At 33.5% G+C, this 27824-nt stretch overlaps 1 protein-coding gene across 1 annotated transcript; it reads right to left on the minus strand.

Annotated features, from left to right (window-relative positions):
- Positions 1–13768: 13768 nt before the first annotated feature.
- On the minus strand, positions 13769–16296 carry LOC120125124 (subtilisin-like protease SBT1.3). Its single transcript, XM_039143615.1, has one exon. The coding sequence runs from the start codon at positions 16230–16232 to the stop codon at positions 13899–13901; it is 2334 nt and encodes a 777-aa protein (XP_038999546.1). The 5' UTR covers positions 16233–16296; the 3' UTR covers positions 13769–13898.
- Between the last annotated feature and the right edge of the window lie 11528 nt (positions 16297–27824).

Raw genomic sequence — 27824 nt, forward strand, 5'->3', positions numbered from 1 at the left:
GGTATTATGATATCCTGCAATATATCAAAAATCAAAGTTATCCACAAAATGCATCTGAAATTGATAAAAGAACCTTGAGAAGAATGGCTGCTGGATATTTTCTTGATGGCGAGATTATGTATAGAAGAAGCAATGATCAAATGCTATTGAGATGTTTAAATACCAGCGAAGCCAGAAGCATCATTGAAGAAGTACACAGTGGAATATGTGGAACACATGCAAATGGTCTTTCCATGGCCAGAAAAATAATGAGATATGGATACTATTGGGCTACCATGCACACAGATTGCATTGATTATGCAAGGAAATGTCATAAATGCCAGATATATGCAGACAAGATTCATGTACCCCCATCTCCTTTACATGTAATGACAGCGCCCTGGCCGTTTTCTATGTGGGGAATAGATGTCATTGGTGCAATCACACCAAAAGCATCGAATGGACATTGTTTCATCCTTGTGGCAATTGATTATTTTACCAAATGGGTTGAAGCTGCTTCATATGCCAATATTAAGAGGTCCACAGTCTGCAAATTCATAAAGAAAGAGATAGTTTGCCGGTATGGCCTACCAGAAAGGATCATTACAGATAATGCTCTGAACCTGAACAACAAAATGATGACCGAACTTTGTGCACAGTTTAAGATCAAACATGCAAACTCAGTGGCATATCGTCCAAAGATGAATGGGGCAGTTGAAGCGGCAAATAAGAACATCAAGAGAATCATTTCAAAGACCACTGAAAATTACAAAGATTGGCACGAGAAGTTACCTTTTGCTTTATATGCATACCGAACTACTGTTCGAACATCTACTGGGGCAACACCTTTTTCTTTAGTCTACGGGATGGAAGCAGTCTTACCAATTAAAGTTGAGATTCCATCGCTTCGAATTTTGAGAGAAACAAAATTGGATGAATCCGAATGGACTCAAGCTAGATTTGATCAATTGAACCTTATTGAGGAGAAAAGATTAAAAGCTATTTGCCATGGACAGATGTATCAAAAACGGATGATGAAGTCTCATGATAAGAAAGTACATCTAAGAGAATTCCAAGAGGGTGATCTAGTACTAAAAAACATCTTGCCTATACATAAAGATTTTCGTGGGAAATGGATGCCTAATTGGGAAGGGCCATACGTTGTGAAAAAGGCCTTTTCCGGAGGAGCGTTGATCTTGGCAGAAATGGATGGAAAAATTCTGAGAAATCCAATAAACTCGGATTCTGTCAAGAAATATTATGCTTGAAGAAAAAGAAAAAAAAAGAGAAGAAAGAAAAAAAAGAAAAAAGAGGGGACAAGGTGAAAACCCGCAAAGGGCATCTTGTAACCAAAGGAAGGATTTGAGTTGAAAACCTGAAAGGGCGGCTCAAATGCATGTTGATATTAGGCATCTGGCAATTGAACTCTCTTAAGATTTTGACAGTTTGGGAGAAACTTCACATCTACAAGCATTTTGACAACGTTTGAGATCTTCCAGACAAAAGCTTACATCATTACTCTAAATTGTGTCAATTTGATTAATTTAGAAATACTTATGCTAATAATTTGTTGAGTCATTTGAATTTTTATCATTCTTATGCTTTTCATAACTTTGAATACAATTTTATCTATTTCAAGTTCAATTTATTTGATATTCAATTTATTTTCGAAAATTCAATTTATTCTTTTATGGATTAACATAATTTTGAAATAAGTTAAAGATTTCTGAATATCACTTTATGTTAATACTTTTAAAGGCATGGAATACAAAGTAAGCAAATCATCACCATCATAAAGCCATGAACAAGTTATTATTTGCAATCTGGTTATATAGGGTAGCATTGGTTACAGTATTCCAAAAGTTGAAGATGACAAGTTTTACTGTCAACTAAACCATTCCATGATTCGAAAAGAGTGGAATATATTGGAGCAGCAGAGGAGACAGTTTGTTGTAGCAATCCTTGCAAGTAAATGCACCAACAAGAATCTTCAAGCCCATGGATGATGTTCATTTCTTCCAATAAGGTTGTTACACTGGATGCCACCGACAACAAGGTTGAGGTCGTTAAAACTACTCATCAATTGCTCCAACCGATCATCATTCAGTTCTTGCACATCTGTTTTCAAAAGTATGCCAAGACAATAAAAGACGATCTCTACATCATTGATCCCAGAGAAAAGAGACAGGACTTTGATACCACCATGGAACATGTCTCTATACAGATCCTTGTATACGGTTTTTTAGGGAAACCTAGAAGCATTTCCACCTCATCAGATTCAAGTGGAACAAGTGCCGTGTGCTCATAGCATCTTCTGGAAGTGTTCTTTGAGTTATCTGATCTGGTTTGGTATGAACCCCGAAAAACCAATCATTGAATTTGAAAAATGAATGTGCTCATAGCATCTTCTGGAAGTGTTCTTTGAGTTATCTGATCTGGTTTGGTATGAACCCCGGAAAACCAATCATTGGATTTGAAATAAAGAAATTCAATAGCATCTTCTGGAAGTGTTCTTTGAGTTATCTGATCTGGTTTGGTATGAACCACAAAAACCAATCATTAGATTTGAAAGATGAATGTGCTCATAGTAGAAATAAGAAGACCCAATAGCATCTTCTGGAAGTGTTCTTTGAGTTATCTGATCTGGTTTGGTAAGAACCACAGAGCCAATCATTGGAATTAAAAGATAAACTGCATGATCATCTTCATTAAGAAGCTTCTTTTCAAGCTTCTTCTACTTATTTCTTTCCCAAAAATCATAGCCCAAGTTTCGCTTTTCTTGTAATTGGGATCATTGCATAATGGCTTCCTACCTTTTACCGGAAGAAGTGCGTCAGCAGCCTTAGCCATTTGAGCAGAACATATAAAATATGTCAACTCTGCAATTGATGAATCAGGATTATATCTTCATGGCTATTGAAGCCTCAGCCTCTGAGAATCCCATTTCTTTTCAAGTATAACAGTTTACTCTCCTCATCAGAATCAGAATTCAAGATTTTCTCGGTATCAAAAGAACTATTGATATCTGCAAAATCATCTTGAAAGATCACTTCATAATCAGATGAGTTGTTATCAGAATCAACATGTTGCATGAGTGCGAGCTTTTCAAGAGTCTATACTATTGAGTTTTATTCTCAAGAGATTTTGTGACAATTATATCTACATCTACATTTGTCAAAGATGATAGATTCTCTGATTTGAAGAAGAAAGATTTATTGGGTTTCTATAACTGAAGAAATACTCAGTTCACCAATCTGAAATCAAATAACTTAACATTCATGCATCATATTTAGGCATTTGCAAAAATAGGTGCATTTTCATTCATTCTCATCCATGTTGAATTTTGACAGGAATTTCAAAGATTTTTAGCAAAGATTCAAATCCATCAATTGATGGATCAGCATTACCAGATAGAGTTCATAAGGAGAAGAACTCATCATCTGAAGAAGGAAGAAGAAGTTCATAATGAGAAGAATTTGTTCAACCTTTTGTTTAAATTCATTATTTGATGGATTAACATTGCCAGAAAGAGTTCATAATAAGAAGAACTTAGCTAAAGAAAAAGAAAAAATTCATAATGAGAAGAATTTGTTCAACTTTTTGCTTGAATTCATCATTTGATGGATCAGCTTTTCCAGAGAAAGTTCATAATGAGAAGAACTCATCATTTGAAGAAGGAAGAAGAAATTCATAATGAGAAGAATTTGTTCAACCTTTTGCTCAAATCCATCACTTGATGGATCAGCTTTTCCAGTTCGAGTTCATAATGAGAAGAATTCATCTGAAGAAGGAAGAAGAAGTTCATAATGAGAAGAACTTGTTTAACCTTTTGTTCAAATTCATCACTTGATGGATCAACATTTCCATAGAAAGTTCATAATAAGAAGAACTTATCTGAAGAGGAAGAAGAAGTTCACAATGAGAAGAGCTTGTTCAACCTTTTGCATAATTCTATCACAGAAGCAGATAGAGTAGCATCAACCTTTCCAGAAAAAGTTCATAATGAGAAGAACTCATCTGAAGAAGAAGAACTCATCTAAAGAGGAGAAGAGCTTATTCAATCTTTTGAATAACTCTATCACAGAAGGAAATAGGTCAACATCATCCCCAGTGGAAAAGTTCATAATGAGAATAACTAATCCCAAAGAAGAATTAGATCAACATCTCCGTCATAATCAAGTAAAGTCAAATAAAAAAAAAACTTATTATCTTTTCGTCTTTGCTATATTCTTATTAACACAAGAATAAACAAAGAGGGGCAGCTGAAGATACTCATTTTTTTTTTCATTTAAATATTATTTATATTATTATTATTATTATTATATATATTATTATATATTATACAAGCCCAAATCCCATGCCCAACCAGAATCGGCCCAGACCCAAAAGGAAACCCTAAACCAATTTAAGGTTTCAACTAGGGTTTCTAAACCCTAGCACTACTGTTGCCACCGCCTCCAGAAGTCCTCAGCCACCGCCGTTGGTTCCAGAAGGCCACACGTCCGTTGCCTACACTCCACCAATGCCACGAAGCCGCCCCGAAGAAGTCTCCAGAAGCTCTGCTGTCACAACCCCGACCGTCCACGTCGCCTCTATGGTGAGTCACCAGCATAGCTTTGGTGACTCACCGGGCCTTTCATCCTTAGGACCGGTCCGAGACAAGCGCCGGTGGTGGCTATAAAAACTACCACCCAAACCTGCAAAACGAAAAAAAAATGGAGACGGCAACCAATAACCAGCAAAAACAGAGGAACCCAACAGAAAAAAGAAAAAAAAAAGAAACAAGAAAAAGCAAGCAAACCAGCAACCACAAACAAAAAAAAACAAGGAGAAAACGAAGAGAACTTACCAGGGAAGACAACGCCGTGATCGGAGTCACCACCGGCCTCCAAACGTCACCAACAACCTTCGAAAACCGAAGGTATTTTCTTAGATTTTCTCCGATCGGGAGCTATTTAGGAGAAAAGAGTACTACATAGTGGTGTAAAAATAAAATTTTTTGGCCACCGGATGCGGTAGCCGGCGGTGAGAATCACGGCGGCAGATGGCTGCCGTCCGGTGACCGGCTTCCCTCTGATGAGGGAAGCTAGAGAGAGACGAGAGAATTCTTCTCTCTCAGTTAGAGAGAGAAGAGAAAGGAAAGAAATGAAGATGATGGCCCTTCGGGCCAGCCGGTTGAGGGATATATACCCCTTCCCAAACGACGTCGTTTAGGGGAGGGGTATATCTGTAATTTCCTTTTGGCTAAACCCTTTCCGCAGCCATCTTAATTTTGTAACATTCCATTTTAGTCACTAAATCAATTTATAATCCTTTTAATTCGGTTCTTTAATTTTAATTTTATTTATTTTAGTCCTTTGTATTAAAATAATATATTTATGGTAAAAAACATATTTAGTCCGTTAATTTTAATAATTAATATTTTAATCTGAATAGTATGTTTTAATTTATTTTAATCTAATATCCAAATTTTATATAATTTTATTTTAGTCACTAAATTAATAAATAAGAAAATAGCATGTTTAATCCCTATAATTTTGATTAATTATGAATTAGGTATTTAATTTTAATTTTACTATAATTAAGTCATTAATTTTAAATATTTTCATTTATTTTACTGCTTTTAAATATATAGTTCTAATGGTATTTTCATTGTTTTAATTTTACTTGTTTATATATTTAAATATTATTTTATATAGTCATATAAATATATATAATAAATAATAATTTATATTTATTTTTTAAATTATTTTAATATTTATTTATTTATTTTTCAATATCGAATAAAAGGGCAGTCTTAATACAACTGGATGTCCTATTCTGGTATTTTAAAATTAAATATTATAAAAAATTTTATTTAAATTATTATATTAATATTTATTAATATCGATGAAAAGAACTGTCTTTAGACACCTAGAAGTCCTTTTCTGATATTTCTAAATAAATAAATATTTTATTTATAAATATATATAAATTATTTTTTTCTCTTTTTTCTCATAATTATAATTTTGAAATAATAGGATTATAAATTAAATATATTTTGAATTTTTAAATTTCTAATAATAGAGACAATTTATAATTAAAAAGTACCAATTTTGGGCGTTGTAGGGGTGATAATCTTTCCCTAAACGTAATCGACCACGAATCCCTTTTTATTATTAAAAAGAAATAATTTTTGGTTATAAACGCAGATCAGTTCATCTTTTAACTGATGTTTTCTTAAAAACTCTGTTAAAAAATAATTTTTAGTTATTCGACCTACCTGACCCAAAAGGCCGATGGCGACTCCCAAATTATTTTCAAAACCATTTATTCACATCAATTTTCCCGTCAAGTAAAAATTCGTGCCCGGACGAAAACCGGTTACGACATAATGCATTTCAAAATATTATAATTAAAGCCTCTTTATTACATTATGAAACTGACCACCAAAAAACAAGCGCCAAGGTCCTTGCCTTTTTTACATTTTGCAATCCGTGTCTTGTAGGGTTTTTTTTCTTTCAATATTATAATCTTATTTTAAAGTAACTTTTTAAAAGAAATTAGATTTTTATTCGATAAGAATATTAGATATTTAAAGACAGTACGGTTTTAAAAAATGTGAAAAAAATTTAAAATTATAATCTTCTTTTAAATAAATGTTTTATCTAAACTTATTCTAACTAAAGAAGTTTCGTTAAAAATATATGTTCTTTTTCATTTAATTTTAATAAATTGACCCAAATGGTATTTACTAACTAATCAATAATTATACTGGTTTGCAAGCCATATTCAATTTTTTTTTATTAAAAGCCATATTCACCCACAACAAGTTGGTTTAGTGGGACGAGGCATTAGATCACATAAGCAAGTTCATATGTTCGAATCCTGGCGATTGCGAATGGAGTAAATTGGGTTGGGAGGGTTGCTCTTGCATCTGCAATACCCGATCTAGATTAGTCGATCGATAGATCAAATACCAGTTGTGTTATATTTTGACCCAAATTATAATTGGTAATTAAGTTAGATTTTATTGTAATTGTTTTAGGCAAAAATTCTTATAGATTAAGAATTATTGGTGATCAAGTATTTGGCTTTACAAATAGAGATAATGTCTTAACCTAATTAGTGAAAGAGAATTATTTTGGAGAGATTTAATCATTATGGGATCTCTGTAACTTTTGATGTTTATGTTACAGACATAGTTTTGTAGGGATTGAGAAATTTTTGGGATACACCGGGTTTTAGTATCTATATCGGGTTTTGGGATACATGTGATATCATGTACTTGTACTCTTTGTGTTCACTACATCTATAATGAATTATTATTCATCTCGCTCGTGGAGGTAGGCAACGCCGAACCACTTTAAATTTTATCTCCTATGCATGTCTTATTTTATGTTGATATCGCTTTGATTATTTTTCCGCTTACATATTATAACAGGTCGTTATACCAAAAAAGCCATATTCAAATATCACAAAAAGATTGGTTATTAGAATGTTTTTAAAATATATAATCAATGATATCATTAATTTTGTATAATTAAATATACATTTTTATTGTACTAAAAATTTATCTCATCAATGATATCGTTAAGAAACACAATTTTAATATCCATATGATATATTTTAAGATCAAAATATATCATTAAAGTTATTAAGTTGACGATTTCTTACGTTGAATCAGGTGCTTCGATGTTGTGCAATTCGAATGTGCTCAAGGTAAATTTAACGTTGAATTGCGAAATAAGTTATAAGCAAATCTTTAGTTTCAATTAGTTATGATTTTGTGTCTTAACTTGATGTATCAGAGTAAGATATGCTTATACATTTATTTATATTTTCTTTCTTTTTTTATATTGTACATTTTTTGTAACGCACCAAATCTTGGGTTAATAGTTTGGGTCAACCCGAGACCCGTAAGTTGAGAGACTAAAAGTAAAATTTTTCCTTTGATTGATTTGAAAGTTGAAAATCCTTCCTTAAATTATGATTTTTCACGCGAACAACCCCTTACTTAACTCACCAAACACTCTTCTTAAGTAAGAAATTCTAAGGAATTCAAGTCTAGTTGGATCAATCCAAGGTAAGACTATTAATCTTCATCCTTTTAGTTTCATTTTGAGCTTCATTTCACTAGTTTTTAACCACAGAGAAAAAAATGGGTATTGAGAGATTTGTGAAAACTTTTGGATTCTAGCTCATTTTAGAAGGATTTGAGTGGTAAGGATTGTGTTTAGTTTGAAATCAACATTTAGTTGAGTTAATAATCCCTTCTATTATCGTTGGTTAGTGAAAGAAGTTAGGGAAAGCTCAAGAGCAAAGGGAAAAGGGAAAGTTGTTTCTTGAGTGTTTTGAGGACGTTTCTAGCAAACCAAGGATTTAAGGTAACACATTTACAACTTCTTCATACCTTAGTGGGTCATTTAAATTGCAACATTAGCTTAAGAGTTGTGTTTGAAGCATGCTAAGCATTATATGGTAGATTACATGTTTTTAAGTTATAGTATGTTTAAAGCCTTCTTTATGACCTTTACATCAAGCATAAAATATTAATAATGATTAGGGGCCTTAATAAGGTCATTGGGTTTGAAAAATAGGAATTTTTTATTGCATTATTTGTGCACTCTACAGCGTGGGTCTCGATATTGGAGGGTCGGTATCGAGACTGTTCTTCATTTTCTAGGCAAAAAATGAATTTATGGGCAGTGGTATCGTTACTCATTTTGGGGTATTGATACTGAGGTCATGATCTCGAGACTCCAGGCGTGGTATCGAGACACATATTCCAGTAGCCTTTTAAGTATCGATACTCACATAAAGTATCGAAATTATGGTCAAGGATATCGACACTGAATGTTCAGTATCGATACCAACAATATGTTTTGGGTAAAAAGGTCCAATTTTTAAAATATTTAACTCGATGTACCCCAATACTTCAGTAAATCATCAAATAAGACTACAAGTGAGAACATTAATAATTTTTAATTACATTTAGAAAAAAAAGAAGATAAATTAGAGGACATAAAACTAGCCTTGGTTGATGCACAGGAAATGATCAGGACACCTAAGTTCATTTAGTATGATTTTGGGGTCGAAGTATAGAATATGTCTGGATCCTTAGGTAGTGCACGAGGCACTTTAAATTGACTAACTAGGGTCGAGGCCCAACACTCGTGAGGGGTGGGTTAGTCGAGGGTGTTGTGTACGATGTAGAGATCTGGGCCTCTTCCTCGGTAGACTAGAGGGTGAGTGAGCTCTGAGATGCAGAACACTCAGTCGAACCATGATGTCTACCATAGAGTAGAGAGTGCAGTATATGTGTATACCAACCATTGCAGTTTATCAGTTAGCTTAAGCATGACATGAACACTTTTAGTATAACTTAGTTGTTAGTGTGGCACTGGGCTAGTTTGTAACACCTTAAACCAGTACGACACACAGTCGACCGATTAGGTTGCTATACGGAACCACTGAAGTGGCTGACCAACTTTTTACTCATTTCTTGTACTTAAAAATGACCATATTCGTAATATAATAACATCTATAAAAAGAATTTAAAAGTTTGATACATCGGAGAACTCTCAAATTAAATAAATATATTTTAGAAATATACATACTCACTCTTGACTGACTTTATGACTTAACTTTACAATAAAGCGTACAAATATACATGCCCTTAAAAAACTTCTTGATGACGTACTCTGCTCTGCACTGGATCTGGATCTGGACCTCAGTCACTCTTAATCTTCTTAAACTAGTCAATCTACCAGCCTGCCAAAGGAAACATTCGAAGGCTGAGCTAACTAGCTCAGTGCCATACTAACAACTATTTCATACTAAAAGTGTATAACTAAAAGGCTCATGCTATCAAGTCTACTGCTCAGCTTTAGTGAGTATACTTGTATACCCACTCTCTACATCAAACTATCTAGCCTCATTCATTAGTGAGTATCCTCATGATTCTGCGATTGAGGGATCTCTATATCTCAGAGTTTACACACCCCTCTAGTCTATCGAGAATGGTTCCTCAAAATATTTGCATCGGTCAACCCTCTCGACTAGTCCACTCCTTGAATGTCGGACCTTGCGCCCAAACTAGTTAGCTTAAAGTGTCTCGTGCACTCCCTAAGGATATATTTGGATTGTACCTATACTTTCGACTCTGCTATCTTTTCTAAAGGAACTCAAGTGTCCGAATAATTTCCCGAGCATCAAACAAGGCTAGTCTTATTTCAACCTACTTTATCTTGTCTCTACGTTTGAATTAAACAATATTATTGTTCTCACTTGTAATCTTTTTTTGGAGTAATTAAAGCTTTTGGAAAAACCTCAACTCTTCTTAAAGCTATCTTGAATTAAAGCTTTTTTTCTTAACGTTGGTATCGATATTGACCTTACACTATCGATACCCTCACTTGCCTCAACACTTATTCTTTCTTTAAAGCTCAAACCATACCCTTGGTATCGATATTGGCCTTACAGTATCGATACTCTCTCTTATGTATCGATACCCTACATCGATACCCCCTTCTAAAATGTCTTGAAAGAAAAGGGGAAGTATTGATACTTCTATATGAGTATTGATATTTGGACCTTGGGTATCGATACTCCCTCAAGTACTAATACCAAAATGGCATCCTGGAATCTCGGTCACGATATTGAGCACCCTGGTCTCGATACCAGACCCTTAATATCGATATTCCTTTAAGGGGTATCAATATCGATCTTCAAAACTCTCGGTTATAAGCTTAAAACATGAACAATATCGATACTCACCCTTAAACATACCTTATTTAGGCACGAATTTGCCACCCAAACTCAGTAATTTCCCTACCTTGAGGTTTCCCAAATCTTATTAAGTCTTATTTGAATCTTAAGTTTCATAAATAAGGCTTGAAAACTTGCTTTAACTTTAAAACATAAAATCTACCATGAAAATCTACTTAACATGCTCAAACTCAACTTTCTAGCTATCTTGCATTTCTATTGACCTACTATGTTTATGAAAGAGTTGTGAGTGTGTTACCTGGCCTCCTTGGTTGCTAAAACTCCTCTTAAATCAACTAGGATTCACCTTCTCCTTATCATTTGCTTTAAAACTATCTTCTACCTTTCTAACTAAACCAAGTAAGAAAAATTTATTACTACTCAACTAAATGCTAGATTAAGCTTAAATGCAACTCCTATAACTCAAATCTACCAAAAAACAAGCTTAAAACACTTTATTTCTTTCAACTCCGAAAAACCCATTTACTCAAACCTTAACCAAAACCTAAGACTTGGGGCTTAAATTGAAGCTTGGAGGATGAAGGTTAAGACTCTTACCTTGGTTGAATCTAATTTAGCTTGAAATCCCAAAGGCTCTCACCTTTTTCTTACTCTTGGAAAGGAAGAAGAAGAGAGAAATGGAAGATATTTTGGTGAGTTTAGTTACACATGAAAAACACTTGGGTTTGGGGGTTTTTAACCTTTAAAATCGGCTATGGGTAAACTACACTTTTTGTTCCTCTCCTTTTTATCTCTTCTTAAAACCGTCACTTGACTTAACTCTTGGGCCAAACTTAGGTCCAATACTCTTATAAATTGGTCCAAACTGATCTAGGAGGTCTAATGGACTCGACTTATAGGTCTTGGGTTGACCCAAACTACTGACCCAAAATTCGAGGTATTACATAGTTAGCTCAACGTTTGGAATTTGTTTCCTTACGCACATTACTTGAAGAGCAATCAGAGGATAATTTTTTCTAGCAGTGATCCAGACTAGACTAGTGTAGTAGGGCATGTATATTTGTAAATCCCATTTTGTATATTCGAGTTGTAACTTATTTTAGACGTTAGTCTGTATAAGTTGAATTACAAGTTTTGGGAGCTCCTGATTGTAAACTATTTCATTTAAATTATGGTTGATTTATCTTAGCATGAGTATTTACAAACAATTGCTTTAGATTGAAAAAATTAAAGAAAAATTTTGGTCAGCCGCTCCGGTGGTTCCATGTGGCATTTAGATCGGTCGACTGTGTGTTGTACCGATCTAGGGTGTTACATTTTTTGATCAAATTAATAAAGTTTGTAAAATTAAAGGTTAAATTTGTTAAACCTAGATTTAGACTAAATTAAGGAAATGTATAACTATAGAGGACCGAATGTATTATTATAGAAATTTTCTCAACTACTAGCATGTTACCAGTTTCGATAATAGTTAACTTTCGATGATTTAATTGACATAAAATTAAAAGTTTAATGACTTAAATGACAAAATGTTTTGTCCAGTAATTTATAAAGAATCGACCCTATAATTTGGTGACTAAATTAGTAGTTTATCTTAAAATAAAATTATGTGTATATATATAAGAGTTAAATCATGATACTTTAATGGAATGATTTCATAACTTAAATAATTGTATAATTAATATTGTTTAAGTAAGGTTTTTGGTTTGAGTCTTTGTGTATATCGAGAAACTCAACTATCAAAGCTAGGTGTACGACACGAATTAGTCCGAATTAATTAGAACAAAACCCTAAAATTAGGAAGGCAATAAAAAAGTAAAAGAAAAAAAAAAGAAAAAGAAGAATCGAAACTTAAATACATATTATTCCAGTCTATATCATATAAAATTTTAAGTGATTTTTTTTACTAACTCATTAAAACTCGTGAACAGAATGCATGTTGACTTACATTGAACAAAATATATTTATTAATAATTTAAAATATTTTGTAATTAACTACAATTTAAGACAGAAAGTATTATCAATTGTAAACTATGTGTTAAACTTGATTTATTGATGAAGAGTACCATCCCCTCCCCCCAAGTTCTACTCGTATTGCGTTTTTCTTGAGTTTCGCCAATAACATATATAATATATATATATGTAGTCAAATATAAGTCAATTGTTGGACTTGGTTTAGTGAGTTGGTGTTCCCTTGAACACCTCATAATTTTAGGTTGTTTTTATGAATGAGATATAAATTTATTTAATTATTATATTAATATTATCATCAAAAGTTAATGATTAATGACTTAATTGATATTATTTAAATATTTAAGCGATGTGATTGAAAAATTAATATCATTTATATAATTAAGTGATATAATTCAAAAAAAAATTAATTGACCAATTGTCAAATTGAAACTGCACATAATAGTGGTTCTTTAAATAGTTTACCCAAAGATGAAAATTGCAGCCTTGAAAAATTCAATTTTTTTTTATTAAATTAAGGAGATTACAAAATAGTAATACTCAATCACCCTGCTACAATAGTTGGTGTTCAAACCTGTAACTTCTAGAAATAACAACAATTTCTTTTACCACCGAGGTAAATTGATTCGTGCTTGAAAATTTTGATTTTATATATAGTTTAGATTTTTTTCGTATTTTTTATTGATAATATGTATCCTGATTTTTTTTCTCACCTTCTAAATGTCTACATTTATACTTATAATATAGGATTTTATATTTGTCCCAGATTTTCTTTATATATATTGATGTAAATTGTGCAGTAGTAAGTTGATTTATTTAATTCGAGAAATTTAAAATTTATAATTGTCGGGATAAATTAATTTAAATCTAACTTTTAAATTGACTAAATTGAAAATCAACTGAACCGAACAAAAAGATTTAGATCGGTTTATTTGATTATCTGACAATGGCATAACTAGTGGGTCATTTTGAAGTAAATGACTAGAAACAAATGTGTTTTATCGAGGAAATAACAGGTCCGTTGGTGTATTTGCATATGGTTTTGTGTTTTATGCTCATAATTCTCATGGCATGGTTCTTGTTGTATCACGAAAAGCCTAGAAAAATGGTTGTAAAAACCAGTGAAATAATTGCATTCGTCTTGATGATAAAATTAAAGATCCCCTTGACCTTACAGAAAACATCTTGTTTATTTGGAATCACAGCCTGACTGAAAGATCTAATCGATTGGTTCCCATTCACAATGGTGCTAACCATGTAATAGCAATGGGGCTTCTTACTTTGTGAACTCCATCCTTCCAAATCAGCCCTCCAAACTCGGGCATTGTTTGCGGGGATCTTCTTGTGAAACTGATCTTGTACGATAGTTTCTGGTTTCTTCTCGAGAATTTTAGAGATTTCGGCTCGACGTCGACAGTGACTCCTTTAAACGGTGAAACTACAACATGGTAACTTGAGTTAGGAGGGCCGACATTTGTGGCGGTTCTATGGAGTGTCAAAGTTGAAATGGCTGTATCTTCAGGGAAGACCACTGAGATTGCCGGGTAGTTCAAGTCTCCTGGACTTGAAAGCTTGTGATGGCAGGACAAATTGGAAGACTTGCTAAAGGCTTTTAGCTGCATTGCAGTCAGTTTTTGTGTGCAAAGGAATTCAAAGTAATCCTGTGCTGATATGTCATAAACCAAACCTGGGTCTAGAGCTTTCAACGGGTTGATGTGACCGGCCCCGTGATCATACGGAGTCGAAGCTGCTGCAGTCGAAGCATCTACGAGAGGGTTATGGATGTTATCATGGACATAAGCGGTTGTCATTAGAGCAGATTTGATTGCTGCAGGGCTCCAATCTGGGTGTCTGGCCTTGAGCAAGGCAGCAATTCCACTCACATGAGGGCATGACATTGAAGTTCCAGACAATATATTGAACCCCACTCGCCTATGATCTGTTGGAACGCTCGATGGACCCAATTCTCCAGTCCAGGCTGCAAGGATGTTCACCCCTGGTGCAATGACATCTGGTTTCAGAATCTCAAGTGTGAGGAAATTTGGTCCTCTAGATGAAAACGCTGCCACCACCGGTGATGGCCTAACACCCAATCTAGTACCGCGAAATTCTAGAGTTGCGGTCGCTCTTCGATTCGATAAAGCGTAATGTTTGATTGCTTTCCCTTCCATCTCTCCCACTGCAACTGCTGGGAGGAGGTGACAATCAGCAACAAGCTCTTCCCCATTTGCTGCAGTGTTTGTCAATATCATTCCTACTCCTCCAGCATCTTTCACCACTTGACCCTTCTGCACTCGAGGACTTATCCCTCGGTCGCATATCACGATTTTCCCCGAAACAATATGTGGATCCAAAGTTCCCTCTAGGCATAATGAACTTGGATCAGGGCTGCTTGAATTGCTCCCCATATAAACAAGAGGGTACTGCTTGTTTGCCTGTAGAAACCTCCGCCCTTTGTAGAGTGAAACTCCGGCTATCGTTCTCCCACTTCCTAGCTTAACACTCGCCGGAAAATCTCTGTCCATGGTGCTAGCACCGACTGTGGTTATCCACGGTGATACATTTGTGAGGCTGACAGGATCTGGTCCTCCATTGCCAGCTGAACAAGAAACAAAAACACCCATCTCCATTGCTCCAAAAGTTGCTATCGCCAAACTGTCGTGAGAGTAAGATGATGCCCCACCACCCAAAGATATTGACAAAATATTTACTCCATCAGCCACCGCTCTATCAACCGCCGACAGAATATCTGAGCTGAAGCACCCACCGGTCCAGCAAACCTTGTAAGCTGCGATCCTTGCACCAGGCGCCATCCCTCTAGCTGTTCCATAGGCATAACCGAGAAGATTTGCGCCGCGTACCGGAGAGCCGGCAACCGTGGCTGCTGTGTGAGTACCATGGCCATCTTGATCTCGAGGCGATTTATATTCAGTTTTCTCGTTGATTTTCCCAGTGGCAGCTTCATATCCCCTGTAGAACACTCTTGCACCCACAATTTTCCTATTGCAGTGATGCTTTTGAAAGCCTCGACCAGTTTCACAAGCTCCTTTCCAGTGAGAAGGAACCGGAGTCATCCCTGTATCATTAAAACTACCACTTTCCGGCCAAATTCCAGTATCAAGTACACCGACTATAACATCATGATCTGCGAGTTTTTGAGACCAGATGCTAGCACTTTCTTCTGGTTCCAGACCAAGGAACATGGGACTTCTTGTGGTGTGCAACTGATACTCTGTCTCTGGAAGAACAGCATCTACACCATCTTCTTCTTTTAACCTCTCAACTTCTTTTTCATTTAACTGAGCGGCAACTCCATGGAAAGCATTTTGGTAGCTATAAATGATCCCATCTTCATCATTTCCATCAACTTGACTCTGGGTCTTGGACATTACCGACTTCAATTTCGATGAGTACCATTCCAGAGGAGTGGAGAATGATGCCGGCATTGCAGACTTGTCCATTTGGACGATGTAGGTCTTCTTCATTAACGAGTTGCTTTCCGAGACGACAAAAGCGAAATACAGGTAGCTTGTTAGAACTAGAAACAGACATTTTACTGGATTTTCAGCCATAGCAAGCTGAGGGAATGCAAAAAAAAATGTAGGCTTTTTGGGGATGCAGATGGAAAAAATTGAGAAGGTCAGTGGAAAATATCAGAGAGACCTTTAATGTCTTCTCATGCTGATAATTAAGATGGTTGGTGACTCTTGAATGTCTTATGGGTGGTAAAAGTTTATCCTGTTCGCAGAAGATAGCTGTTGTTAATATCTTGTTCAAATGGTTACCTAAGAACATACAATGAAAGCTCACACGTGCAACGAGTGATCACTTGAACGTGCATGGTTTTCATTGGATTAAACCAGAGGTGGAAAGAAAGCATGAAACCCCTGAAAGCAGAATTGGAGCTAATGGTCTTTTGCATTTACATAAATAGTACATAATTATCATTTTTCTTCTGTTTTTATCATCTAACTATGTTTTCAAAAAATATATATTGAACGTTTAGTTTTAGTTTCATTTTGATCACTCATCGTTAAAAAATTCAACAGTGATACTAACGTGTCACTATAAGATAATCCTACATCATCATTAAAAATTTATAACGTTAATAATTTTATTTTTTTTAACGGTGAGTAATCATGATAAAACTGAAACAAATATAATTTAAAAAATAATTTGGTGACCAACCTAAAACAAAGGTGATAATTAGGGTACTATTCTTTTAAGTTCCTTCTGATTTGTGTCCCCACGATCACATGATGCATGTCGAGCATCTCTGAGTTGTCAGAGTAAGAAAATTGTTGGATTACATTCGTTTCCCCATTTCAAAAATGCCCAAAATTTCCTCTTTCATTTCCCCCATCATGTTTAATGCTTGGTTCTTTTGGTTTTTATGAAAACTGAAGTATTTTAGTTTGATTAAGTAATTTGGTTATGGTTAATGGTCAATGTAAATCATGGTGATGGCATTGGAATGAATGAGAGATGGGGTGGTGCATAATTTCAACCTTGTCTTGGATTTGGTATTTTACTTAAATCGAGGAAGCAAAAGTTAAAGATGCCCGTTACAAGGCCTCCCTTTACCTAGAAATCAGAATTCATTCCCAGAGATTGTTGACTTTGCTCTATATTATCCAAATATTTTTAAATAATTTAGTATTATGAGCGAATAGTTTTACCTATTTTTTATTTAAAAATGAATTTTAAATAATATATTATTAAATTTTAACAAAACGACAAAGTAGATGAATCTTTATATTATTATGATAATGTAGACAAAACAACGTCATTTTAACATAAATATTGATATCTAAAATAATATCATTTTGGACACTAAATTTAATAATATATTGACTTTGTTATTAAACTTTTAAAAAAATAATTTTAGGCACTAAATTTTTTTTTATTGTACTTAGCAACAAATCGTCACTTGTCAATGGTCATCGTTTGTGGCAAAATTCATATCAAAATATTCATATTTCACTCCTCTTTCTTTTCCTCATATTGGTTTTCCACAAAATTCACTCATTATCAATGAAAAACTATCTAAATGTTCAATGTGCTAAAACTTTGATCTCCCCTGATAGTCTTTCGATAAGATTAGTTTTTAGGTACGTTGTTCATCTTTTCAAAATAATATTTCTTACCTTCATATTTTTTGAACAAACGCCCAAAAACCCTCAAATATGAGAGCTTCTAAACCATTAAAAATTGTAGATTTTTAATAAAGTTTCATTGATTTTGAATAAGTTTCGTGAAAAACTAATCTTATAATAAGAAAGAGAAATGAAATGCAAACATTTTGATAACGATTTTGTTATGAATGACAGTCGATGACAGGAGATCATTTACTGCCAACGACGGTCAGAAAAATAAAACACTTAAAAGTGAACAGTTTAAAAGTTGTGACAAAATTAATGCACTCCTAAAGTTTAGTGCCTAAAACGCTCTTATTTTAGGCATTAGTAGCCGCACCAAAATGATATTGTTTTATTCATGTCATCACGATGTTTGAATTTTAACTATCCAATAGTATAATTGAAACCAAAATCAAAATTTAATGTTATAATTAGAATAATTGAAAGTTGAACGATATAAATAATATATCATCAAAAATTTAAATTGTTCTTACCGACTTTCAGGTGTTGGTTTGAAATGGGATTTGTAATTTAAATTTTTGGGTTAACCATGGAAAGGATCACTTTCGTTTTAATTTATGGCTTAATGCCCAAATAAGTGCTCAAACTTTGCCTTTTGTGCCAAATAAGTGCCTACATTTTTTTAGCCCATTCGAGTACCTAACGTTACAAACAGTAGCATTTTAGGTGTCTAGACCGTCAACGACGTTAGTTTTGACCGTTACGTGACATGTGTCACAATATGATAATTTTAAAATTTACTTTTAAAAAAACATATTAAAAATATTATTATATTTATAAAAAAACCCTAACTTTTCTTATATTATAAAATAGCCCCAAAATCCCAAATCCTAACCTTAATCCGTTGTCGTCACCCTCTCCGGCCACGACCACTGTCCCTGACATAGTCCTTGCTATCATCCTAGTTATATGTCGCTGTAGTTGTAACTGATTCACCATATGAATCGTGTGAGATCGTAATTTTCATCCTAGGGTTCCTGGGATTTAAAACATTGATTTATCGTCGATCGGTCACAATTTCATAGGGGTTTTGGTCGCCGGGGGAGGAGAGGTCGGGTGGAGCTTCTTCGACTGGAAAGGGCGGCGGTCAGCGCAAGTTTAGGGGTTGAAATGAAAGTTTTCAAAGTTTAGGGGTTATTTCTAAATTTATGTGTTTTTTTAAATATATATATAATTTTATTTTTTAATTTTATATAATTTTTAAAATTACCAGGTTGTGACACATGTCACTTAACGGGAAATTAACACCTTTAATGGTTCGGGTACCTAAAAAGGTAACGTTTGTAACGTTAGGCACCCGGATGGATAAAAAAAACGTAGACACTTATTTGGAAAAAAAAAGCATAGTTTTGGCACTTATCTAGGCATTAAGCCTTAATTTATATATTTCTTTTGATTATTGATTTTTTTTTTAAATTATGTTTCAATTATTTACACTATCAATTTATTAAATTTAAGTTACTTGTATTATTGATCGTTATATTTTAGTCATGAAACCATTAATTTATGTTAGTTTGAAAAGGTTTATTTTTTAATTTGACCCCCAAACTTTAGATAGAATGCTAATATGAAATTTAACTTTAGATGAAATATTATTGACCTCTAAATTTTAAATAAAATATTAGTTTAACCCTTTTATTCAACCAAAGTCTCTCGTTGTTAGCCACCACTCGATACTATCATCGTCGGTTAGTATCGACCATTGTCACTTATAGCAATTAGATTCCAAAATTTACATTTCACTTTTTTTTTATCTCTTAAACATGAATTTAGTGTCCATTTTATCAAAAAATGTATCAAACTCAACAAATCTAACCTAGAATCATTCGACCTCTCTTTAAAACTAAACAATAATAATAAACTTATCTTTAATATTTCTTAAAGGATAAAAACACTAAAAATTTAAACCTATACCATGACCAAATGCAGATTTTTTATATTATAATATTGTTATATTATAAATTTTTATTATATTAATAATATTAATTATAAATTTATAATATTTTTAAATTATAATATTATTTGATAAATTTCTAATATTTAAACTAATAGCATCATTAGATTCTTTTATATATTTCCGTTTATACATAAAATATTTGTGTACATCAGTGATATTATGTAGATGTACAATTAATCAATTATATCATGACATTAAATGAAAAAATATTACTTATTGCCTTCTCAAATCATATAATAATAATCACTACGCTGGAGACAAGTTAAAAATATATGATTACCTTTAGTCTAATATATTAAAAAATATGATTTTATCAAATATAAAAATATCAATTATCTTATACGAAGATAATACCCTCTGTTTAGCTTAATTGAAATAAAAATATATCAAATGAGAGAAAATATTCTAAAAATAATACTTTTCCCCTCATGATCAACAGAAGAAATGTGATATGAAAGTTCAATAAATTCGTTCAAATGAAAATTTGAATGATCCGATCACCCAAGCGTTACGGACTTCATCGTTTGAAAGGATAGTATACATAATTAGGAAGAGTCAGCTCAAAGATAATAGATGATGCTGTCGATAAGAGAGTAAGACATATGATGTGATTTTTTTTATTTAACCGATGTTTTATTTTACTCAATTTTTCAAATAAACGTTTTTAATATTAATATTATGTACTCTTTTTCTTCTCTAAGTTTTTATTCTAATGTACTTTTTCTAGTTCTTATTTATCTATATATATTAATTTATCTTTATTCTTGGTTGATATGAGGCGACACGGGAAGTTATGACGTACGACAACCTTAATATACGGTTAAGGAAAGACATTACCGAAAATGTTATTATTTTTTTAACATTTCTAGTAAAAAATTACCTAAAACATTATTTTTTTTAACCTAAAACATCAATGTTTTTTAACATTTTCAATAAAGTGTCCAATATTAACATTTTCAATAAAGTGTCCAATATTAACATTTTTGGTAGAAAAAATAGTGTTTTAGGTAGCGCTTTACCGGATATGTTAACAAACCCGGTAAAGCGACCAATAATAAAACTTTCGGTAGAAATAATAATGTTTTACGTAATTTTTTACTGGAAATGTTAAAAAATAATAACATTTTCGGTAGCGTCTTTCCTTAGCCGTATATTAGGTTGTCGCACGTGAGACTTCCCCGAGGCGACACAGACCTTTATTGGTGGTTGCCGTCATCGATAATTCTTATTTTTTTTCTTTTAATTTCTTATATCAAATCTTTGTTTTTCCTTTGTTTCTTTAGTTTTTAATAATTAAGTATGCGTCAGTGACAAGTTTTTCTCTACCTTTATGATATGTTTTTGTCGTTTGGTCGTTATTTCAGTTTATCTTTTTTTCTTAGGGTTATATTTGACATCGCCACGACTGATCAGGATGTCACTTATTTGTTAGTGTCGAAACGATTTTTTTATCTTTAAGGCTATGGCGGAGATCGATCCAACTTAATATTGGAAAATATTGAGTTTTAAAATAAATACATAAATAAACTAATTTGGAATCTACATCGACCTTTGGGTTAGGTAAGTCGAATATCTTTTAAAATAATTTTAAGAAAAATAATTTTAAAAGACAAAAAATTAATCTGTGTTTAACTAGAAATTTATTTTGAAAAGGGTTCGGGAATCAATTACGTGTGGGGAAGGATTAGCACCCCACAACGCCCAAAATCAGTACCTAGTCGATTAATTGATTGTCTTTGCAATGAAATTTACAAGTTCGAATTTAATTTAGTTATAGATCCCTTAAAATAATATCATATGAATTTTAGAACAAAACCTAATAATATTTAATTATTTCCTATCGAGAAGAAACGATCCCTCATACCTTGAGGCAATCAATACACGAAATTAAAGAAATTTAAAAATTACCAATCCTTTTAGAAAGAAGAAGGATATTCGATTATTTAAATACGTCTAGATCGGACCTTAGATAAGTTCTAACGATCTTTTCTCGAAGAATTTAAATAGACGAACATTTCTTATTCTCTCGTTCCTAATTTTTAGGTGAGATCCAATTTTAGGGTTTCACTTAACGAGACACATTTTCATTTTAAAATTATCGGAATTAGGTTTCTCATAAGTTAAGACATCCATCTCAGGTCAACTTTAAAACGAAAAGGTATTACCCTTAGTCAAATTATTTTATATGGGTCGAGTAGAGCTATGTTTGTGAGGATATCATACATCTCATACAAAAATAACACCATGCGATTCACAGATAAATCATTAGCATACTCATACATATGTAAGCATATCAACATGCAAAACGACTATATACCATTAATTAAAGAAAACAATTACCTAACAAGGGACTAAATTGAATAATTACTAAATTAATTAGAGACTAAACAGGAACTAAACATGTAATTTGAATTAGGGATGAAATTGAATACAATTAAAAATCAACCATGTGAAACAACAAATAAACAGGGATTAAAATGAAAAATATTAAAATATAAGAACTCAAATTAAAATAAACATAAAAATTAAAATAACAAGTATAAAAGGACTAAAACAGAACACGGGTAAAACTTGAGATCCAAATTACTCCAAAATAAAGCTCTCCACACCCTAAACCTGAAACCAAGCTTCACTCAACCTCAAAACCTTTCAAAAGTCATAGATCTAGGATTTTACCTTCGAGCCGATGACTCTCCGACGATGCTTGAAGGCTCCGGTGACGGTGAGGTAAGCTTTTTGTTTTCGGTTTTCTACTATTTTTTGGCTGTTGTGGCTCGAATGGTTGTTATGTTGTCTCTTTTTTGTTGTTGTTTTCTTTCTTGTAGTTGGGTTCCTTTTATAGGAACCCATGGCTCTCCCTTCGGACCGGTTGGAGAGGAGAAGTCCTCTGAGTCACCGATCTATGGCGGTGGATGACTAGAGCCAGCTGGACAATTAGGGGCTGCTGGGTACATTAAATGCACCCAAATATTTTGGATCTGGCCGTTGATATCAATAATGACAACAACGGTGGGTTGAAGAGTTGGGCGCGTGTTCCTCACGCGTGGCATCGGACGATTTTGATTCCATCGGCAACGGTGGCTGATAACTCCTTAGGGTAAAACCCTAATTCTTGTCCTATTTGGATCGTTGGATCTAAATTAGATCCAACAGTTGAGGATAGAGGTGGATGGGGCTAAGGGTGAAAACCCTAGTCGGGTTTGGGCCTACTGATTGGGTCAAATTTTTGTAACTGGGTCTGGGTTTGGCTATGACTGGGCTCCTACTATTGGGCCTGATTTGGGTCCACCTGGTGGGCTTAGTGATATTTTAATTGAGCCTATAATGTAAATTTTAATTATTTAATAATAATAATAATAGGGACAAAAACCAATGTCTACAGCTTCCCCTCTTTGCTAATTCTTGTGTTAACAAGAATAGGGCAAAGACAAAGAGACACTGAGTTTTCTTCCAGTCGACTTCATGCTTTGAAATCTAATGAGAGATCTACTCCACTGTTCCTCCAGAGAAAATCGGACTTGACCTATTCCTATTTTTGGGAAGACGGGTCTGCTCCACTCTTCTTTAGGGGAGATCGAACTTGATCTGTTCCTGTTTTTCGGGTAGTCAGATCAATTTTGGAAATAGTTTACTGGGTAAGAAACTTTTGAAATCGCTTTCTTACTTTTCAAAAATTTCATTTTATGAAAACATTAAATGAAAAACTTTGGATATTGCTTTTTTATTTTTTTAAATATATGTAAAAACATCATACCTGAATGTCTTACGGATGGCCCGAAGGACCTATCATCTTGCTCAAAAGACTTATAGATGACTCGAAGGATTTAATCATCATGCTGGAAAGACTTAATGATGGCCCGAAGGACTTCCTATATTGGGAAATAGTTTACTGGGTAAGAAACTTCGGTAATCGCTTTCTTGTTTTTCAAAAATTTCATTTTCAGAAAAGATTTAAATGAGAAACTTTAGAAATCGCTTTCTCATTTTTCAAAAATCATGTGAAAACATCCTACTCGAATGTCTTACGGATGGCCCGATGAACTTATCATCATTCTCGAAATACTTACAGATGACCCGAAGGATTTAATCATCATGCTCGAAAGACTTACTGATGGCCCGAAGGACTTACCAATTTGGGAAATAGTTTACTGGGTAAGAAACTTTGGAAATCACTTTCTTACTTTTCAAAAATTTCATTTTCTGAAAAGATTAAATGAGAAACTTTGGAAATCGCTTTCTCATTCATGTGAAAACATCCTACCCGAAGGTCTTACGGATGGCCCGAATGACTTATCATCTTGATCGAAAGACTTACAGATGACCCGAAAGATTTAATAATCACGCTCGAAAGACTTACTGATGGCCCGAATGACTTACCAATTTGGGAAATAGTTTACTGGGTAAGAAACTTTGGAAATCACTTTCTTACTTTTCAAAAATTTCATTTTCAGAAAATTAATTGAAAAACATTGGAAATCAATTTCTCATTTTTGGAAACAACTTAATGGTTGGGTAACATGCCCCACTTCAAAATAATGTTTTTTCTGTGGATTGCGCCCATCTATTTTTCAGGTCTTGCCTCTCTTAATGTGATTCTTGCATTTGAGGTTTGAATTCTACATTCCACTTGTAAGGATTTCGACATCATGAATCTTCTCTTTTCACATGAAGATCTGTAGAAACCATGTGTTTTTGTGAAATACAAATGCAATTAAATGCAAATGCATTTCTTTTATACCAATGATCTTCTCATGAATGCATAAATGTTGATTCAATTTTCTTTTGACTCCAAAGTGGCGAACTCAGTATTCTTCTACTTTATCATTCCTTTTCAAGGTTTACTTCAGATATCAGTGTAGCAACTTATAATTTCAAGCTTGTATTTTTAAAGATCTATCTGATCAGCTTATATCTTTGTGTCTTCTTTGCCTCCTGTTTTCATTGAAGTCTTAGAAGAGATGCTTCCTTTCTGGAATTCTTCCTGCAATCAGAATTATGACCTTGGTGCCCCTTTTTTCCCCTGAATCAATTGCACTATCAGAGTTGTTCTTCCATTACCCTATAGTTAATTGATGCTCGACTGATTTTCTCTGTAAAGTATTCTCTTCTTAAGTTCATGGTCTATCCCTGACACTCCAAGTTTTGAGGCTCATTCTCAATGTCTTTTTGGTCTGAACCTTGTTATCCTAACATGTTATAGACTTTTGGTCATGCCCCAATGTAGATACTTTCATGACTCATCCCTATTTCTGTGTGAAAATTTCATCCTTGACTGGTCTCACTCTTTCATTACTAAACATCAATGTTATGATGCCACGGACACTTAAGAAGTGATCAATTTTGGTAACGGAAATGCTATAAGCTGGGATATGTGACCTTTTCAAATAGGGTGCTTCTCGACGGTTTACTAACAACGTCACAAGGAAGTGCTACAAGTTCTATCCTCATGTACTACTTGCTTTCAAGATTGTGGAATGTTTCATTATTCTAACATCGCTTATTCTTTTCTCCAATAGTGGTAGAATGGGTATCACCTGCTTCAAAGACCTTTCGTATTTAAGAATGCCCTGTTTGAAAATATTTTTCTTTCTTTTTTTATTTCCAAAAAAAATGAAAAATATCAATTAAAAGAATTTTAAAAAATATTTAATCAAAAAATTTGAAAAATATTGCCCCTTTTTAGGTTTCACAATTGAGACAAATCATAAAACATGAGTTTAATGAATATCAAGCAAGTCAACTACTCTTTTAATCTTTCAAAAAATCATAACCCATTGGCTAGTGTCAAAATTACTGACAAATTTAAGATGTAGGTTGATTTTGAAAAGGCAAGGTCTCTCAGGTTTGCCTTTTTATTATAGCATAAATGTTTCTTTGAGCGTCTACTGACTTAAACAAGTGGTTGTTATGCTCATCTTCTAGAGATACTTATTGGTTCCAAACTCTCAGGAACACATTTGGGATGTGCGGTACTTCATTAAGAGCTTTGTAAGATCGTCTCTTATGTCGTTGTTGCACAATTTAATATTTGAGCCGCCCTTTCAGATTTTCAACTCGAATCCTCCTTTGGCTTCAAGACGCTATTCAAAATTTTACGTCTTGAACACCCTTTTTTATTTTTCCTATCATACATTAAAGATTTTAGAAAACCAATTTTTACAAATAAAAATCAGTCCAGAGATGCGAAATGAAATCTGAAGATAGTCTCTTTTACATAGAAATCCATATATGATTAGAATGGACTTTTCAGGCATGTAATATAGGCCAGGGCTCACGGTTACGAAAGAAAGGGATAAATAGGCCCAAATAAGTGTTTAAGGGTAATTGAACCAATGATCAATTCGTTCTGATGCCTTCAATCTTGCCTTGCTTGGCTTGGATCTGCTTACTACTTGTCTTTTATCTTCTTTTTCTTTTTTTGGATCACTCTAGACTACCCATTTTTGGGCTTTCACCCTAGATTTCATTTATGCTTTCTTATATCTTCAGCATTTCTCGCTCTTCTTGTTGAATATGAATCTTTGAAATGATTGCACTTGATCAACCTTGTGGCTTGAGGCTCAATGAGTCACCCATCTTGAAATACTTGATTTATTTTCTTTCTTCTTTTTTCTCTTCTTTTTCATCTCTGTTTTTTCTTTCTATTTTTCTTTTTCTTCTTTTTATTGGATGAGTATATGACTCCAATTACTTTGAGCAACTTTTTTTCCTCTTTGTTTCTTGTATTTGGAACTTCTTTCGTTGTTCTTGACTGGATTTGATCTCTAAGCACTTTGCATTTGATCTAACTTGAGGTTCCTTGTTATTCCTCTTTATTTCATGGAGACTTGCCCCTGTAATAAAATTGGATTGATGATCTTTACCCCTACGAGAAAATATACTTAACCTTGCCCCCCAATGTGGAGGGTGATCCTTGGTTAGGGTTGAATCCGAAGAAAAATAATTCAGGCTCAAATGAGGACAACAAGTGAATATTTTTCTCCTTTTGTGAAGGGATAAATGAAAGAAGGTCGTTCATCATTTCATACACAGAAGTCCTTGTAAAAAGAGGTATCCTCATGGGGATGAATATTCAAGATTAACTTTTACTTATATGAAACAAATGTAATTAATACATGATATAATTATTTAAACCATTCCCTTTATTTTTTTTTCTTTTTCTTGCTTCGATCATGCCCCAATTAATCGAGATTCTCTTCAACAAGTTGATCCATGATGCCCCATCTCATCTCTTATTACAGGAAGATTCACGAAAAAATGAAAGTTTTGTACTTTGAGGCCTTTTGGTTTCACATGTATAAAGAAAAGTGATGGTTTTGTATCTGAAAAGACAAAAAATGTGACTTTGAAGTCGTGTATGTGGGGGAAGGTAGTGTTATAAACAGATCAGCTCTACCCGAGAAGGTAAAAATATGAATTTGGTGTCTCGAAAAAAAAGATAAAGGTATGACTTCGGAGTCTCTGATAAATGTAGTATCAAAATTTGGTTTTGATAATGACCAAGAATTATTTAAGGTAAAAAAAGATCGATCAAGTAATTGTATTTTTGGCTTTGGACGGGATATGAAAGGTCTAATTTTATCACTTGCCAAAGGTCTAAAACTTTTTAAAAATTAAAAGAATATTTAATTCACTTGGTACTCAAAAAACTTCAAGATTAAAAATTTGATTCATTGCTCATGACCTTAAAATGTAGCATAAATTTATTTAAATAACCTTACAAAAAGGCTGAGAAATGACAAAAACCAAATTAAAACAAAATGTTGCAAATGGAACAAAGTTCCATGATGGATGAAATGATATCCTCCTAATTAGGATGCCTCATTACTCCTCTAATGTAGTGGAACTTGACTCAATCGGATGCTACATTTTGTGCTTTGTTGCCCCACTCGAGTTCGTCATCCACTATTCCACCAATTCTCTTACAACGTCCCCTTTTCCATAAACATCTCTATCTCCTTTAATAGCGGCCTATAATTCCCCGTAAAATGCCCAGATGCCCCTAAGTGAAAATCACATATACTATCTTGATCATAGCTATGGGCAGA

The sequence above is a fragment of the Hibiscus syriacus genome, unplaced genomic scaffold, assembly GCF_006381635.1.
Source record: "Hibiscus syriacus cultivar Baekdansim isolate YM2019G1 unplaced genomic scaffold, ASM638163v2 tig00110429_pilon, whole genome shotgun sequence".
Classification (NCBI taxonomy): Eukaryota; Viridiplantae; Streptophyta; class Magnoliopsida; order Malvales; family Malvaceae; genus Hibiscus; species Hibiscus syriacus.

Coding starts and splice junctions, on each gene's coding strand:
- LOC120125124 (XM_039143615.1), bottom strand. CDS start 16,232: ATGGCTGAAAATCCAGTAAAATGTCTGTTTCTAGTTCTAACAAGCTAC.